Source organism: Macaca fascicularis, chromosome 1 (assembly GCF_037993035.2).
Source record: "Macaca fascicularis isolate 582-1 chromosome 1, T2T-MFA8v1.1".
Lineage (NCBI taxonomy): Eukaryota > Metazoa > Chordata > Mammalia > Primates > Cercopithecidae > Macaca > Macaca fascicularis.
The window spans coordinates 177,888,126-177,907,866 of record NC_088375.1 but is presented as its reverse complement, the minus strand read 5'-3'; the positions used below and the strand labels follow the sequence as shown (position 1 = coordinate 177,907,866).

Sequence of the window (19,741 nt, the reverse complement as noted above, 5' to 3'; positions counted from 1 at the left end):
CAGGAGTAGCTTAGTCAGCATTTGCTCTGTGTAACATTCTACAGGTTTCTGGTGACAAGGGAGTGTGACACAATCTGATTTCTCAATTGTCCAAAGTCCCAAACTGGTCAATTTCTATTTCCAATAAATACGTTAAGTAAGAATACTCTACTCATAGCCCTTCACCCTAAGAAATCCTTCCCTTGAATGAAATGATTGGTGATTAAACTTTTAAAAGTGACATCCATGCTAAATAAAATGGATCTCAAAATTCATTTGTGCCAGGTTCACAAAAATATATGATGAATTTGAAGGGATTTTCTTCATAAGCTACTAAAACTTGTTTCGTATACATATTAGATAATGTTTAGAGATGAACAATCAATGAATCAGTAGAGCAGAATGATTCAGAGAAACATAGGTTTCAGAAAGACAGAGGTGGCAGTGAACCTCAGCTCTACCAGGCTATGACCTTGGGTGGGTGGTTTGACCTAAGTCTCTTCACCCTTTAATCTTCTTTATATGAGAATGAAATTATATAATTTATGCCATGCTTAGTGTAGTGCTTGGCATAAAGTGTTTGCTACTTCTGCTTCCGCTACTACTACTTCCACTTTCACTTTTATACTATTTTCCCTTTTACTATTCCACTACTTGTGCTTCAAATTCTACCACGACCTCCACCACTAGTTCTCCTGCTTCTACCATTTTACAGCACACATATGTGTGCATACATATACATCTTATTATGTAATAGATATTTTCATTTACATGTGTATGTGTTGACATATATATACATACATGTATACATACATACACACAATCCTACCACCACATGTACCATAACCTTACTGTGATGGTTAATATTGAGTGTCGACTTGATTGGATTGAAGGATGCAAAGTATTGTTCCAGGGTGTATCTGTGAGGGTGTTGCCAAAGGGGATTAACATTTGAGTCAATGCACTGGGAGAGGCAGACCCACGCTCAATCTGGGTGGGCACAATCTAATCAGCTGCTAGTGCAACTAGAATAAAAGCAGGCAGAAAAACATGGAAAGACTAGACTGCCTGAGTCTTCTGGCCTCTGTCTTTCTCCTGTGCTGGATGCTTCCTGTCCTCAAACATTGGACTCCAAGTTCTTCAGCTTTTGGACTCCTGGACTTAAACCAGTGGTTTGCCAGGGCTCTCAGACCTTCAACCACAGACTGAAGGCTGCACTGTCAGCCTTCAAAGAGTAGGGATTCTTTCGAGGTTTTAGAATTCGGACTGATTTCCTAGCTCCTTAGCTTGCAGATGGCCCATTGTGGGACTTCACCTTGTGATCATGTGAGTCAATAATCCTTAATAAACTCTCCTTTATATATACATCCTTTATATATACATCTATCCTATTAGTCCTGTCCTTCTAGAGAACCCTAACTAATCCACTGACCAATTCTACTATGACTTCTACTACAACAACATACAACAAATAGAGCTTCTCTCAGCCCTGGGCACTAGGTATTTCTTTTTCCTATTCATGTATATATAACCCAGTTATTTCTATAAAGGAACACAAAACCATGATCACCAAGTAACTGTTATTAAAGTGCTGATTACCTTACAAAATATGCCATCCCCTCTGGCCTTAACTCTGAAGCTACATTGTCAAACCATTGATCTCATTCATAAGGCAGGCATGGGAAGGCATGTAAATAATAATAACAGCTGATAATTATTACCTGCCAAGCACTGCTTCAATTACATGTATCAATCTTTTACTTTATGAAATACATACTATTATTCTTTCCACAATCAGATGAAGAAACAGAAGTATGATCCAAGCTCACAGAGTAGCTAGCAGCAGAGATAAGAAGCCAGATATTTGAATCTAGAATCTGAAGTCTTAACCATTACGCTGTATACCATCTTACACAGGGAATGTACCGGTTAAAGTCATAGCACGAATAGATCGCACTGTAATGGAAGTCATCAAAGAAAGAGGTCATCAGAGTATACAGCAAGGCGGACTCCAAAGGACTGACCAAATTATTAGCTAGAGACATAATGGGAGAAAAGTATGTCTGCCAGTGATATAAACGAGAAGCTCTCAGATTTCTCATTCATTAAGTTACATGCTATTATTCACTCTTTGGAAAACTATATTCATGTTAATTTTATATTTGTTATCTCATATAATCCTCTCAGTAGCAGTATGAGGCATTTTACAGATGAGGAAACTGAGGCTTGGAGATATTCAGTAACTTGTCCAAGATAGCACTGCTAAGAAGCAGAGGTGGGTCTGGAAACAACACCTTCTGATTCCTAGTCCATTGGTTCTCTCCTCTGTACTGCAAGTCACTCTAGAACCAAGGGAAAACTGACAATGAAAATAATGAAGCACCAGACGATGGTGAAGGTCAAGGAGCTTGTGAGTGGGTTTTGGACAATATTTTTCCAACCTTTGTTAGGCTGACCCAAGAGTTCACAGATCAATTCTTTCATGGATTAGTTATTTACATGGGGAAAATGTTATGGTGAAGTTCTTTTTCTTATCTGTGCCTGACATTATCACCTATAAAATGAAAAATATTACCATTTAACCTGTAATTTGAGGTTAACGTGGAACGAGTGGATCAGGGTGAATTTGGGAATGACTTTCTAAAAGCACTTTGTCTTCTAAGTGTTTTTAGGAAGTCACACAACTACTAAAGCAGACTTTTTTTCCCCCATTCATCTAGGAACAAGATCTGATAAAGCAGATTCTTAATAAACCAGTGGCAACTTCCGCAGCATGAAACAAAATGACCACAAGCCCTCATTTTGATCACTAAAGTCAAATTTTTACAATATCTTTGTTTCAAATTTCAGAGTGCCTTCTTTGAGGTGCACTATAATATCTAACCCCATTTGTTTTACAGAGAGGGAAGTGAGGTCACCCTCTGAACTAGTGGCAGGTTTTTAACTAGGAGTCTGGTCTCCCGACTGCCTGTTCTGCCACCTACAGTATTCGACTTTGATACAGACAAACCCTGCTGTTACAAACAAACAACAAATCTCTGCCATTTATTAAGAGCTTACAACATTGAAATTCCACTTTGCTAAATTAGAGATATTTATCTCAATCCTCATAACATCCCTAAGGGGAAGGATTTGATGTCACTACTTCCCATATTAGAAAATACAAGGCCCAGAGATATCAAATAACTTTCCCAGGATCACACAGCTAGTGTGTGGAGCTCAAAATGTGAATCCAAGGTTATCTGACTCCCAAATCAATGCCCTTAACTTCATGTAACATACTCCATGAATCTTCTAATTTTTAATTCATTCAATTTAAACACACTTTAATTATGCAGCTGGTAAGAAAGAAATATTAGACCATCTCTCTGCTTTTGAATAATTTATAATTTAGACAGGGAAATGAGATATGCCCAGGCAAACAGAAAATCAAAAAAATAGACTGGATATGATTGAGTCTTAAGCCGAGTGCCGTCTAAGTCCATTCTGTTCTTCAGCCAACATTTATTGAACAACTATTAAATGCTGTATGCCCTCTTCCCGATATACACCTTACCACTACACACTCTAATCATGTCAAATTACCCATAGTTCTTGAACACATGAGGCTGTTTCCTGCCTCTTCGCTTTTGTCCACATGATTCGTCTGCTTATAATGACCTTATCACCAACATCCTCTGTGCAAATTCATATTTTTTCTCCTAAAATTCTGATTGTCATTATCCATGGCCCTTCTATAGTCTATTCTCCACACAGCAGCCAAGATGATCTTCTCAAAATATAATTCAGACCTTGTCACAATCCTGCTTAAGACTTTCCAGAGGTGTCCTATGGTTTTTAATAATTTTTTTAAAAAGAACCACTACGCTCCCCACCTTTATGATCTCATCCCTCTGCATGTCTCCAAGGTCCTGTACTACCATTCTCTTCCTCACTCATCACTCTCCAACCACACTGGTCTCCTGTCTATTTTACAAGGATGCAATGCTCTCTACTACCTCGAAGACTTGGCAAAGGCTGCTCCTGCTACATGGAATGCTTTCTGTATGACCAACTTTTTCTCAACCACCAGGTCTAACCTCTGTCCCCTTTGGCAAGGCCCTTCTTCAGCTGGCTTTCCCAAACAGCCCTCCTCCCCACCTATTTCTGTATACCACAATACTTGTTGTATACCCTTCTCAGTCACTGTCATAGTCTTGAAATTACTTTATTACTCTTTGAAACTAGTTTAATTTTTTCTCTCTTGCTCTAGGATATTGAATATCACTTGCTGCTCAGTAACCATTGCCTCATCTAGTATCTGGTACATTGTAGGCTTCCAGTTAGCAACTGGTTTTTTGTTTATATCCTTCTCTGATGCTCATACAGAAACACTGGGAACTCAGACAGGTAGATGATGTCACATCATTAATTTTTCTCATTGAGCTCCCCCTCTCTGTCAGGTACTGTTCTAGAATATAAAAATAAATAACAATCAAGGTCCTTAAACTCAGGGTTCTCATGGTCTAAAAAAAAACATAAAAAATAAATAAGTCAAATGAATATTATCATCCAAAGCATTCATAAAAAATAACAGGAAAATAAAGCAGAATCATATATGAAATAGATAGCATCTTGGGTGAGGGAACATGTGCTATAGCCAGGAAAGCTGACATTTCAGCATACGTCATTGTCTTATATCATATTTGCTATTTGTTTTTCTTCCCAACTAAAATACATACTTAATGAGGACAGATACCTTGTGTTCATTTCCTGCTGTGTTTCCAGCATCTAGAAAAATGACTGGCACATAGTTGCAGTTCAATAATTATTGAATGAATAAATAAATAATGAATTCTGCATAAGAAAGAGCCATCAGGTGATGATCTGGGAGATGATGACACACACAGGAAAATATAAGTACTTCTGATTGGTCAGGGAAATCTTGTTGTGTTTGAGGATTAGCCAAAGGTCAGTCCACGGGTAGAAGAGAGGAAACAAGGGTGAGAGGGCTTAGGAGAGGAGTTTGGAGAATAATCAGTGACCAAAACCTATAAGGAACCTGTAAAGACTATATATAGGTATAAAGAAGTATAAGGAAGGATATTCTTGGCCCTGGGAAAAGTACAACATTTTTGAATTTTATTCCAATATAAAATGGATGCTAAGAGCTCAATGCTAAGAGCTCAATGATTAGTTTAATTAAACAAATATTTAATTCAAAAACTAATGAGTCCAAGGAATAGGAGAGAAGAAAAGAGAGTGCCTCTCGTGTGGGCTAAAATAATCAGAACAAGCTTCTTCTTAGGGTGTCACTTGGAGTTGAACACTAGACCAAGAAGGAGCTGAGGAAAGAGGATCTCACATGAGTCCCCACTCTCACATGGCAGTAGCCCTTACCTAATATGCAAGGGCAAAGGAAGTGCTCAGATTGTCCTAATTATTTAGCTTCAATATTAGATGGATATAATATTGGACATGCAAACCAAGGTGAAATGTATAGAGAACAGAATCTTGAAATGTTTTCTTCATTTACATAAAAGTTAATGGAAGATGATATCATTCTGTCCATTCATCCTTCTCCCCAGCATTTTGTTTATCTGTTATTCTACTGGCCCATCACTCAGTTAGTCATTCAATAATTATTGCTTTCATGCCCACTATTTGCTAGGTCCTGTACATATAAAGGTGAAAAATATGTATGATCCTTCTCTCATGGAATTTGCAGTCTAATAGGTATCTCCAAAAACACTTCATGGTGGAAAAATTCTGACTGAGTCAGGATAACGTAGCTGAAAATCTTTAATTTGGTCCTGAGTTCACATCCCAGATAAACTCTGAAACAGGGCAAGCCACGGTTTCTCACCTATAAAATGACAATACTAATATTGTGTATATTCAATATCCTAATACTAATATTCAATGTTCAATATACAAATACTACTAATAATATTGCCATTTTATAGGTGGCAATTAGTATTGTCTCCTAAGATAGTCATTGGTCTAGAATGAGTCTAACAGATATAAAAGGGCTAAGCAGTGCTCATTATATGGTCATAAAACAGTAGTTTCTATTCAACCTTACTAAATATACCTATGTACAAAACTAGGCCCCAAGTCTGCAACTTGTGATTGTCTGGTTTCTTTCTCAATCATGACTTTTCTGGCTTATCATCTGAATGCCACTGAAGAGAAAAAGCAAGGCTTGGTTCCAAAACGTTTCATATTTTAGCTCCACCCTAGGCTAGCCTCCCTCACACAGATCCCTCTGCACAGAAAATGAAATCCTAAGGCGGGAGTTCAAGAACTCCTGCCCAAAGCATATCCAGGCTCAATGTGTAGAGCAGGCCATGAGTCTATTAAGCCTTGCCCTCTTTTGTTGTAGGTAAAGTGTTCTTTGAATCCTCAGTAAGGCAGCCTGGGGTGGTAGTTGAGAGACTGTGTTCTGGAGCCAGGCTGACTAGGTAAGCCCTGGTGCTGCTGATCCAGCTGCATCACCCTAAAAGACTTCACCTGACTCTCTGTGGTCAGCGAGTGCACAAAGCACTTACTGTACCTCATGGGTGGTTGTAGCTGGGAGTTTTAAAATGAGAGCGTGGACATAAGGTGCAAGTCTTTATCTATGGAAAGTGCTCAATAAATAGAAGTTATATGTGATTTTTTTTTTAAGGAGGAATATTTGAAAACAAGAAAGAAGAGAAAAACTCAGTAAATTTACTGCTCCTCATGAAAAGCAGGCAATCAGTGGCCCTATTGTGTCCCCTGAAGTCTAATTAAAAGGAGATAATAAGAAATTATTGAAGTGGCTTAAGCTGAAACTACCTGAATGTTCTGGGTCTGAAACTCCACAGGCAGGACACAGGCTTCAAAAAAATTCCTTCTCTTCATTCTTTCCTGTAACGATTCAATTTATCCCAGCATGCTGGGATTTCCTGGCCTGCTTTCACCTCTTGAATATCACTACAAGGAGGCTGTTTTGTTGTTGGTCAATCAGGTCAGGTCTGCACCAGTCTTAATTACCTGAAGTGCAGCCATTCAGGAAAGAGCACTGTAGTTGCAAACAATTTTACAGCTAGCCTTAAGTGATTCTGTCGTACATGTACAAAGGCACAATGATATGCTTTTTGTGGTTGCTGTTATTAAGTAGAAAACAAGCTCAAAGACCTTTCAGGAAGGATCCTTCTTGTCTTGCACTGATTGTGTGCCAAGCACTTCACCTATTTTAATATCAACAATGATGGGAACAGCAAATAACCTCCATGTTGTCCTAGATTCTTCTCTTTCCCTCACATCTCACTCCCCACAGCTGATCCAGTGATTGCTGTTTTCCTCTGAAACAAGTCTTGAATCCATCAACTTCTTTTATTTCATTTTGACTACCCTGTCCATGTCAAGTTACTTAACTTCTCTGTGACTCAGTGTCCTTATCTATAAAATGGGACGGTACTATCTGCTTCTTAAAATTGTCATAAATGAAATCATGTGTAAAGTACTTAGAATAAACACTGAGTGTGGGTTGCTAGTTTTACTGTGGTTGTTGCAATGGCTTTCTAGGCCACTTTCTGTTTCCACCTATTTTCTCATGAAATTTATTATTTATACAGCAGCTAGAATTACCTTTACAAAAGAAGTGTCAGCTCATGTCACTTCCTGGCTTAAAACTCTCCAATGTCTTCCCAATGCATTTAGAGCAAAATCCAAATTACTTCCACCGCTCACAAGATACTCCACCCCCATTTCCTGAGCTCACTGTGCTTTAGCTGAGATTCCAACCCCTTTCTCCTTCTTTAAAACATGCTAAGGGTGGTTCTCCCTTTAGTCTCTGTGCCAGCTATTTTCTTTCCTGGGATGTTCATCTCCTAAATCTTCCTTTAACTGGCCTGAGTCCTTATTCAGTTCTCAATCCAGTGCTACTACCTCAGAGAGGTCTTTCTTTGATCGATTCATAGTAGATGTACATATTTTCAGGGTAATGTGATATTTTAATACATTCATATGATGTGTAAAGTTCAAATCAGGGTGATTGGGATATCTATCACAATTTTCTTTATGTTAAGAACATTTGAATTACTCTATTCTAGCTATTTTGAAATGTACAATAGATTATTATTAATTATTGTCACCCCACTGATCTATCAAACACTAGTTTTTATTTCTTTTATTTAACTGTATAATTGTACCCATTAATCAATCAGAGAGGCCTTTCTTGACCATCCTAAGCTTTATTTCACTCTCAGTCCCTCATGATTACCCTAATACTCTTAAAAGTTTATAGTACTTATTACTATCCAAATCAGTACTGTAAATGCATTTTTTTTGGTTACAGTGTTGTTGTAATTATCATTATTTTACTTGAAGGCCTTTGGTAAGGCATCTATTCCTCACTTCCACAGGATCAGCCACTCCCCACTGCATGACACAGGTCCTAGACACAGTGACATGATCTGCCCAGCCCTAGAAGACCCCATGTTTCCCACTCTGCTTGGGGTAGAAACTGCAAAAACACAAATACACATATATATTTCCAAGTACTGGGCATAAAAGAAGTCATCGGGAAGATTCAAAATAAGCTTATCAACTTTTAATACAAGCTGATAGATTTATTTTAAAAGCTTATGAACATTTAAAGACTATCTCGAAGTAAAAACACAAAATTAAAAACTTCAAGAGAGAAAATGGTAAACTCTTGAGAATTCACCCACAGACCCTCCCCTGAGAAACACTGCTGTCATCTTCCTACTCCCAAAATAAACAGTACCTCCTTTATGTGTCTGAGTCAGATTCCCTGAGTCAGGACTATCTCTGACACTTCTTAATGGGAGAAAAGCCATATTTATAGCTAATGAATAAAATATTAGCCAACTCCGCTAAGTACTGACAGAGACCAGTGCTGATTGCTGCCCTGGGACTAACCTGCTTTGCTCCCACAAATAGGCGCTGCTTATTCAAAAGAGATGCCAGCCAGCTTGGTTTGCATTAAAGAGTGATGACAAAGAATAATCTCCAAAGAGCCATCTCACTGTTGGGAACTAATGAGACATTAATATTTCAGAGGTAACAAGGGATGGAGAGGCCAAGGTTTAGAGAAACTGAGACTCATTGAGTTTCTTTTGTGTGTTCCATGCTTGATATAATTTATCTCACTTGGCCTTGATGGCAATAAAGTAAATAATAATATTGTGCCCACTTTACAGATATGTATATCAAAGATCTGAGCTGTTAAATGGTTTGTCTAAGGTATGGAAGAGGGGTTTAAATCTGCGCCAATATGACTTCAGAACCTGCACTTGTTCCTTTATACAACGTCACCTCTCATATTTTAGACACAAAGAGGTCCAGAAATGAAAGATGGCTGTTGTAAGTGTGTTGGGTTAAGATGATAAAAATATGTATACATAGAAATACAGCTAGAACACAAAGACTCCTATTTTATACATTATGGTTGAAAATAATGAGAGTTTTAATTTAGAGAAGAAAGTAGTCCTTAGATGTTTAAAAAATTGTCACATAAAGAGGGGGTAAATATGATGCCTGTTGTACCAAAGAGTATTAGACATATGGTTGAGAGTTTGGGTAGGGAGGTCAATTCTTTTTCCAGATCAGCTTGAAGGACTTTGAAATAAATAAATAAACAAAGCAGTGTGTGTGTGTGCGTGCACAGGTGTTATTTTATTTTGTACACTGCTATATTTTCAATGTATGTAAGTATTTGGGCCATAGAGGATGCTCAATAAATACATGTTGAATGAACAGAATTGGCTCTGATGAAGAAAAATATAAGACTCTCCAGGTGTTGAGCTCCTTGTGAATGAATTTCTCAGCATAGAAATTCTCAGCATATGCTAAAGTTCTCAGCATAGATTCTTGCCCTTCTGGGAGGTTATATAATAGCTAAGCAATGTTTATTGAACACTCTCTAGATGCTAGGCACTGCCCTAAACACTTTAAGATCATTATTTTATTTACCCTCACCACACTAGTATGAGTTAGGTAATAACAACATCATCATTTCACAAAAGTAGAAACTGAGCAGATCTTAAGATATAGACCTTTAAGATGATCAAAATACATATCCAAAGAAATACAGCTAGAACACAAAGACTCCTGTTTTATACATTATGGTTGAAAATAATGAGAGTTTTAATTTGGAGACGAATGTAGTCCTTAGATGTTTTGAGAATTTTGCAGAAGTTTTTTTTTGTTTGTTTTAAGGTTTGCAGAAGTTATGGCATTTTCCCAAAGTTACACAGGTGTTAAGTTCTAGGGATTGGATCAAAACCCAGGCTTTCATTAACTTTGTGCTATGTGGCCTGGCTACATCAGATAGTCAGCACATCCCCTTCCAGTAATGAGAGCCTACACATACTATTTCTAATCTAATCTCTGAATTGAAGATTAATACCAAGAACATGGATGATGCTCTTCCTAAACAAGCACCAGTTTCCATGGAAGTTACAGCTAAAGCTATCACACAATATGGTATTTACTTGTTCAGACTAACTTATCATTGGAGAGATAAAGTCTGAACTTTTTACCATGGCACTTAATGCATTTTAGGATCCATCCTCATCTCTTATTTTTGTACATTAGAGTATTTTGTCTGTGTATTTCTTTCTCTTTAGAGTCTCCTTTCGTCTGCTTATTTCCTTCCCAAACTCCTTGCTTTCAAACATGTTGTATCTCTATATTATAAATCGATTGGTCTGTCTATCTGTTTGTCCATCTGCCCATTCACCCATCCACCCATCAACTACATCTCAGATCAACTACATGTCAGAACGGTGTTTGTATCAGGGAAAAATACCCTGCCTCACCACTTTATGGTCTCACAAAAGAGAACACATAAGTAAACCTATCTAATTCCTACCTATTATGCAGGATACAGCTCCAGTTCTTTCATCTTCCACGAAGTGGCCCTAAGTTTTCTGGCCCCTCTTTATCTCTTTTGTCTTTCACTCTTTCAGCGCTATGGCCCACATCATAATCACTGTTTAGTGAAACCTCATTTCAGAGGGAGGTTAGGTTCCAAAATCAGCATGAAAGGACAGGACAGTCAAAATGGCCCCCGTAAATCCCTCAGGAAGATGGTACCACGTGGAGATTGACCAGTGGGCCATCACAGCAAGTTTATCCTCCATGGTGAAACAGATTACTGTTTCTTTGATTTAAATGCCAGAGAAGAGGTCAGCTTAGATTAGAACCAATCTGTAGGAAAAACATGTATCTAGTTAAACACAACAGTCACCTTACGCTCAAACCTACTGAGATGTTCACCATATGAAAGAACCAAGAGCAACTGAGAGCACAGCAGAGGTACACTGTCCCTTCAAACTGTCATACTGGGACCTATGTTCATTGAGTAACTGGCGCAAACCATTGCCTGAGCCATTTATTTTCTCTCTTTCACATAAATGCACATAGAACATATCTTCACTGACCTGTCTTGTGCTGTCATTTAACTTTTTCAAAGGGACGACAAACCCAGGAGTTCCCAGAGCACATGGTGTCTAACACCACACTACCAGTTCCTCGTTGAATAAGATTGTCTTATCAATTCCCTGTTGTACAAGATTCTCTGTGATGTGGTTCCTGTTTACCTCTACAATCCATTTCTATACTTTCTACACTCTAACTGTACTTATTTCTAGTTTCCACAAATTAAACATGTTGCTTCACACCTCCTGCCTCTACCTACAGTGTCCTTTCCCATGCTATGCTGCAAATATGCATCTTCAATACTCATTTCAAATGTTTCCTCTTCAGGGATAGGTTGACTGGTTCAATACCCCATTCTTCACTCCTTCCTGCATCCCTGCTTTTTGCCATGAAACTTTCAGCACCCTCCCACTCTGATTCTGGGCTTGGCCACATTACTTGCTTGGACCAATAAGATGTTAGCAACTGCAACACAGCAAGGGCTTGAAAAGTGCTGGTGTGATTGGGCTTGTCTTGCTTGTTAGCAGTGACTGTAGAAGGGTGTCCCTGGGCTAGCTTGCTGGATGAGGAGAGACAGATGGTGCCAAGTCAAGGTGCCCAGCCACCCCAGCTAACACAATCCTAGATCAGCCAACTGTAAGCTTCCCCACAACATGTGAGCCACCACAGCCAGTATCACAAAGTTGCCTAGACAGCCTGCAGTCTACTGCAAACATATGAGCAAACCCAGCTGACCCCAGCCCAAATCAACTGTACCCCACAGACTCATGTATGCTATGAAAGTTTTATTGTTATTATGTAGCATTACTCTAGCAATGGAGAACTGATACTTCTTTAAAGACTTCTCTGACCCTCCCAAGGAGATGAAACAACTTCCTCCTTAGTGCAGCCTCTGAATCTTGTCCTTTCCTCTATTACAAAACTTAACACACCATTGTAAACATTTGATAAAGGAATAAGTAATATGATTATTTGTTGTTAAGTATGGATCTTCTTCTAAGACTAACCTTTTTGAGAACAGGGAACATCTTCGTGAGGGAGGTGAGGTATATAAGCAATGTGGTTATGGCACATCTGGGTTGGAATCATGGCTCACCAAGTGGTAAACTTCCTGAGCACAAGTGTCTTGAGCTATAAAATGTGAGCGGCGGCCAGGTGCGGTGGCTCATGCCTGTAATCCCAGCACTTTGGGAGGCGGAGCTGGGCGGATCACAAGGTCAGGAGATCAAGACCATCCTGGCTAACATGGTGAAACCTCGTCTCTACTAAAAATACAAAAAAATTAGCTGGGTGTGGTGGCGGGTGCCTGTAGTCCCAGCTACTTGAGAGGCTGAGGCAGGAGAATGGTGTGAACCCAGGAGGCGGAGGTTGCAGTGAGCCGAGATCACGCCACCGCACTCCAGCCTGGGTGACAGAGCCAGACTTTGTCTCAAAAAAGAAAAAAAGAAAAAAAAAGTGAGCGGCAGCAGCAACTGTGCAGCCCTCTTGAGACAACCGAATGAAAAATGTGTATAAAGTAGCCAGCTGAGTGCCTGACACATCAAAGGTCTCAATAGATATTATTTGGTTAAGTGAGTTAATGAACTGACACTTCTATGGCAAAATTCTTAGAAGGAGTGCACCAAAAATAGAACATCCTTTATCCTATTACTGATTCCTGATATCACACCAGCTGCCCAGAGCATTCTTTAGCCTCTAATTCAATTTATGACTATGAAGGGTGATGTTTCAATTTACTGAACCCAACTATATAATTTAAAAAGTACCTGTGAGGACTATCTTTGCAACTTAACGTCAGCACATGTTAAATACAATTTATTTAATCTTTTGTTTACAACAAAAGTTGCAGTTTGCTGCTTATAAATCACTCCTTCTGAAACCCTTCTGAGAAATACAGATTCTTGGTTTGTGCTAATTGCCTGCTCGGGAGCAGGCTAAGTAGCCCCTGTGATGGGCTACGTTCCTACACAACTAAGGAGCATGTACTTACCTCTCTGGAGGCAGGGAGCCCTCTTCCACAGTCACTGCAAGAGAAGGAGGCAGAGTGAAAAACAGGTGTTTGCAGCAGCCTGGTTAAAGTGAATGATGCTTGTGCTATGACGTGACCCCACAGGTAATGTGGAGAATGGAAGCTTGCCTATGCCTGAAACATCCCTTACCTCCACCCCAGCACCCAGGGGATACCTGTTCCTGCATTGCAGTACTCACCCACACTTTACAGTACAATTTCTTATTTATGGATACAATCTCTTGCGTTAGACTTTGACCTCCTTAAAGACCAGAACCCCTGTGGGGTTTATCTCGTAATCTCTCATTTCCATCACAGGACATGGTACAGAGATTATTGCTGCTCAATGTTCCTTTGAAATAAACTTGAACATTTACAGACCACTCCCTGGTGTTCCAAGCACTATTTAAGCTCTTTCCCGGCATCATGTCTCATTATCCTCACAATAATCCTAAGAGATCAGTGGTACCCACTTTATAGATAAGGAAAATTATCCCCATTTTATAGATAAGGAAAATGAGGCTCAGTGATTAACAAACCCAAACTTAAATAGCTAGTGAGTACAGAAGCCCATTTTATTACAAAAGACTTAGTACTTTTTTCTATGTTGTCTGATAAACCTTCTTCTCTTTCAGAGAGATTATTTGAGGCCTGAATGATTTAATGTTTATAAAAATCACATTTATCCTTCTTTGATTTGGAGCTGGCCATATCAGTAAAGTATACTTATAAGAGCCTATCTCCCCATATAGAATTTCCTTTTAGGATAAGACTTAAGATGACTTGTAGCAGTGGTTCTCAAAGTGTGGTCCCTGGACCAGCAGCATTAGCACCCTCTGGGAACTTGTTAAAAGGCTAATTATCAGGCTCCAACTCAGACCAACTGAACCAGAAACTGAGAACGGGGCCCAGCAATCTGTGTTTTAACAAGTCCTCTAGGTGATTCTGATGTACACTCAAGTTTGAGAATCATGAAGTTAGAGGCATTTAACCATGAAGTTGCCCAAAGCAGTTAAAACGAACAAAGACTGTGCTAGCTCTCTCAGTGATTCTGCCATCTGCTGGTGCTGACGGTCACAGTAAAATAAATAACACAGCAGTACATTTTGTCCCAAAGTGTATGTTCATCTTGTGTTTCATTAGAGCAAACATAAGCTAAGGCATTTAAAATGTCAGCAAGATCAGATTGTGGTGGGAGTGATGAGGGATGAGAGGTGTTCCTTTAAATAGTAAAAGAAGACACAAAATAGCACAGAAAAAATGGCTTCCAAAGATGTTTCAGTTTCTGGAAGGGATCAGAGGGTTGGGGGTTGTAGGCTTTCAATTAATTACCAAAAGCAGATCACAGAGGCCTGAGGCCACCACCCCCCACCCCGGCTAAGGATTTCAGATCAAGTTCACACTGACTTTCTCCGTTTTCACTCCCTCCCCACTTCTCCTGCACCAATGGATTGTGTTGACAACACAGGTTTGCAGGAAACACAAAGGTTCCGTGACTCCCTGCTCAGCAACTTTTTGTTTTCTTCCTCTTGGACAGATTCCCAGTTATCAAATGCAGTGCTCTCAGGGGAAGTGGGCTGGTCTAGGAGCGATAAGGGGCCAATTCCCACAGAGACGTCATTTCATGGGCAAGCTGCCACAGCCCCTAGATGAGAATAAGCAGTGACGGATGTCCAGCCTCATGGTAAACAGCCGCTGCATGGTCACCTGGGAGAAGATGTAGAGATGGAGGTGACTCCTGGTTGGCCATGTGTAGGGTCCTGTGCATTTCCTTACCTTCCCCTTGAGTCTTGGGAACAGCAGCTCGCTGCCTCTGAAAGGCCTGGAGGTTCACGACGGTAGGTCTTGAAGGCTTTTGGGGAGGAGGACCCAGGGAGTTGATGGAGGGCAGTGGCTTCATTTTGGGAAGGTGGTGATGTCTGACATCTGACTGTTTCTCTGAACACAGACAGTAAAAAAAGTAGGTTATGATTATTTTCATGTCATAGATTGTTGGGTAAAACTGGTTCTTTGCCTCCATCTCAGTCCTGTCCAATCTATTCTCCACCCAACAGCTAGAGTGCCCCGATCAATATATAAACCTGATCAGTTGCCATGCTGCTGCTTTAAGGATTTCCTCAGCATGAAATCGGTCACTCCATCTTTGCCATTTCTACACCACAAGGCACCCATCTGTGTTTCTAGATTCTTTGTTTGGCATATTATATGTCTTGCTTCCCACAACTTAAAGCCCAAAAATTTTTCACACGTATCACTGGCTTCTCCATTCTCCAGATTTGATTTAGATAGCCTTAAAAAGCTCTCATATATCCAAAATTCTGTTCATGTTTTTCTTGGTTCTGGAACACTATTTCCTTTTTTGACAAACTTCAATTCATTCTTTTTAGGCTCTGCTCCAATGACACCTCCTCTAGAAAGCTTTTCTTGATTTCTCACAGGAATGAAGGCCGGAATCAACCTCTGATTTGTATCCCCGTAGCACATTGTTAATACCACTGCATCAGTATCATGGCACATTGGAGGTACTGATCTATGTTCCCATTAAACGTGGGCTTCTGTGGGTGGAGATGGTGTTGTATTGATCCCCCAGCGCCAAGCACAGGGCCTACCTCATAGGAGAGAGGCTGTGACTACTGAAAGGATTCTTCAAGCACTTATGACATGCAAATAATACTGGCTCTACAAAGAGGAATAAGAATTGATCTGGGATTTCCAGGGCTCACAGCCTAGGACTGGCTTCAAGACTGACTTTATGATATCTGGGCACCTGTGTCTTGGAATTTTCCAGGAAAGTTCCAATTTTATATATATTTGTCCTCTGCAGTCTTAAATCCAACTCCAACAGAAAGTCCAATATTATATATGAAAATCATATCTGCCCTTTACACTGAAAATAGCACAAAATCTTATGTAATCCAACTGCTTTGATTTTTGACTTATGTAAGACAGTAGTTGACTACATGGGCCATCCATGCAAAAACTTAAGAAGTGGCCTAGCATTTTCCATATACCCCTGGGAGACTTCCTATGCTCTCCTCCACAAGCTGGAAGGGAGGGAAAGCTTCCTTATTGCTTCACCCACAGCGGGTTACATCCCCAGAAACTCAGGCCCAAAGTTCCTTTCTTCCTAGGCTTTAATTACAAGTAGCGTTGTCAAAAACTTCAGTCACTATCAAATTAGGAAGAAGACATAGTGAATATTAATTATCACTTACTAATTGGGCTTGGAGTTTTTACCAGGCACTGTGCTAAGTAGTTTACATCCGTTATCTCATTTAACTATCTCAATAGCTCCATCTGGTAGATAATACATTCTTCTTTCCTTTCTCTTGTCCGTCCTTCTTCCCATACATCTTTCTTCCCATCTGTCTTTTCTTCTTCCTCATCCCTTCATCAATAACTATTTATTTACTATATTCCAGGTAGTGTTCTAGGAAGTAGGGATAGAGTTGAGAAAAAGAACTTGTATAATCCTACCTTCAAGAATTTTTATTCTAATAACAAGAGACTGATGATAAACAAGTAAACAAATAAACAAGATCATTACAGAGATCCATTAGTTCTATGAAGGAAATAAGGTAGGATGACAAGTGTGAACTGTTGATCATGAGGCAGTGTACTTTACATAGAGAGGTTAGAGAAAGCTAACCTTGGAAAGTTGTTTTTGGAACTTAGGCCTAAATGCAGCTACAAAATCTTAAAGAAAAGAGTTTTTGAGGAAGAGGGAACGGCAAGTGCAAAGGGCCCGAGGCTTGACAAAGCCTATTTAAGGAACAGCAAGAAATCTAGTGTGTTGACTATGGGCAGAGAGCTAGGGGAGGAGAGGTAGGAGATAAGTCAGACACAAAACAGGGACCAGCATGCAGAGCCATGAAGACCACAAAGCAAGTAGTTTAGATTCTATTCCAAGTACAAACAGAAACCATACAAGGTTGTAAGGAGATTCATCCATCCACCCTTCCATCCACTTAATCATTCAACATATTTTTTTTTTAGGACTCATTCAATCTGGCCTTTTTCTTCTAGGTGCTAGGGATTTGGTAGTAAAAAAAGACAGTCCTTATCTTTTTTTTTTTTTTTTTTTTTGACAGAATCTTGCTCTGTTACCCAGGCTGAAGTGAAGTGGTACAATTTTGGCTCACTACAACCTCTGCCTCCCAGGTTCAAGCAATTCTGGTGTCTCAGCTTCCCGAGTAGCTGGGATTACAGGCACAGGCCACTATGCCCAGCTAATTTTTGTATTTTTAATAGAGACAGAATTTTGCCATGTTAGCCAGGCTAGTCTTGAACTCCTGACCTCAAGTAATCTGCCCACCTTGGCCTCCCAAAATGTTCGGATTACAGGCGTAAGCCACTGTGCCCAACCAGTCTTTATCCTTTTATAACTTACATAATACTGAGGTGAACCAAGTGCTTGGTGGCAAAACCAAGAGTTTGCTGATAGATTCAGTGTGTAGAATGAGGGAAGAGAAGGGAAATAGAGTATGGGTCCTAAGTTTTGGCCTGAGAAATTAGGAGGATAGTTGTGTTGTTTACCAAGACAGACGATTGGTGACAGATTTGAGTTATAAGAGAGCACTCAGGCTCTAAGAATCAATATAGATTGCCTAAATTCATGCAACTTGTAGGAAGTCGAGCTAGGATTCAAATCCAAGTTTTTCCAAAAGCTATCTCACAAAGCAATTCCAGGAGATTAAGCACTTTACTCAAACCCAAGATTACAGTTTAGCAAATGGGCCTAGAATATCATGCTGAAAGTCTGGAGCAACATTGCCCAGGTCATATACATAACCACTCTGAGTCAACAGGTTTTAAAATAGAAAAACATGATGACCCCTCCTAGCCCCTGTCCCATGGGGATCACATTTGTTACCTGGGGCCTGGCTGGCAAGCTCACACTCATAGATGGGCTGGTAGGTGCTGCTTGCTGGGCTCTTCTCAGGACGTGGGTTTTCCCAGCTCTTCCTGATATGATGAGGAATTACAAAAGAGGGATCTTCAGAGACATTAAGTAATATTTTGGGGGCCACCAAGTGCTTCTGGGAAGGAAGAGTCTGGGCTCCTTTTGTTTCCAGCTTTTTCCTGGGTTCCTCTGGAGTAAGCCCCATGCCTTTTTGCCCTTCCAGATGGAAGGCCTTACTTCCACAGTTGGCAAGGAGAAGGACTGATGACATTTCACTTTTCTGAGATGAAACCTTCTCCCAGTTCCAGAGTTTGTTTCTGAAGCTATTGGCCACCATTACTTTCTCCTTAGTGATTATCTCAACATTTGACTGAGTCACCTCTAACAGCAGAGAAGTGTTCTGTGAACTTGCTGCAGAACATACAGTGGACTTTCCCAGAGGCCCTGGGGAGCTAGAACATTTTAGAATTTCAGTCTTTTGAGCCAACTTTATTTTCTGAGGTTGAAGAGGCCGGGACTCACTACTGGAACAGTGTGGTGGGTGCTGCTTGTGGTTGGATGAGAGGGGTTTCCCATTGGCCAAAATTTGAGTTGACTGTTTGCCTCCAATGTCACTGTTTGGAGAAACTCCTGCTGGGAGTTTAATAGGTCCTGGAAGAGGTGGAGCATCAAGATTTTGAAATTTGGCTCGAAGTTCCTTGAAGCTTCTTACCCCTTCCTAAAGCAAAGAATAATCAAACAAACAACAAAAATAAACAACAACAACAAAAACAAGTGTCTCATTATTCCAAGAAAAAAAGCCAGTGTGATTAGATCTCACTGATCTCACCATGTTAAGGGACTCTAACTGCTGATACAATGCAACTGCTTCTGGGCAATGTTAGCCAGCAATGCTATTGTCTATATGAGATAGAATGAAAACACTATCTCTCTTTTAAACACTCAAGGGATGTTTAATTTTATCACAGCATATAAAGAACACCTATAGATAGTATTAAAAACAGTGGAGAAACCCCTTGATACAAACTTTTGATGGCTCCCCACTGCCTATAAAAATAAATTCCAAACTGCTTTATACAGAATTGAAGGTTCTTCACAATGCAGTCCCAACTAGCTCAAAAGATGGTGGAATTATGCTCTCCAACCACAGCCAAACACAACTACCCTTAAACTAAACAGAACTGTTTACAATTTTCTTAGACCCTCCTACTCTCTATCACCTGGAGTTTGCTTTGTGTTCTTGCTTCACAAAATGTATCCCCATCAGCTTGTCAACACCTTTCTTGCACTTCACTGCCTACTAATCCATCAATATTTCACCTGGGGAACTTAGTTCAATATGCAAAAAAACTCCATTAAAAAATGGACAAAGGACATGAACAGAAAGTCAACTACTGCATGTTCTCACTTACAAGTAGGAGCTAAACACTGCGTAT

General features: G+C 39.9%; 1 protein-coding gene across 29 annotated transcripts in view; it reads right to left on the bottom strand.

Annotated features, from left to right (window-relative positions):
• FYB2 (FYN binding protein 2) overlaps window positions 1-19,741 on the bottom strand; it is a 98,779-nt gene that overhangs the window by 54,524 nt on the left and 24,514 nt on the right. For 26 of the 29 annotated variants that reach the window (XR_010578248.2, XR_010578249.2, XR_012419708.1 and 23 more), the window contains 3 exons: window positions 18,276-19,023; window positions 15,179-15,340; window positions 13,385-13,418 (listed from right to left, as the gene is read on the bottom strand). Coding sequence is in view for 20 of the 29 variants with exons in the window: in XM_065521852.2 (XP_065377924.1) it covers window positions 13,385-13,418; window positions 15,179-15,340; window positions 18,276-19,023 (944 nt within the window). In the remaining 9 variants the exon portion in view is untranslated. The remainder of the gene's footprint in view (window positions 1-13,384; window positions 13,419-15,178; window positions 15,341-18,275; window positions 19,024-19,741) is intronic. The other 3 variants (XM_074005843.1, XM_074005844.1, XM_074005848.1) reach the window with 1 other exon arrangement.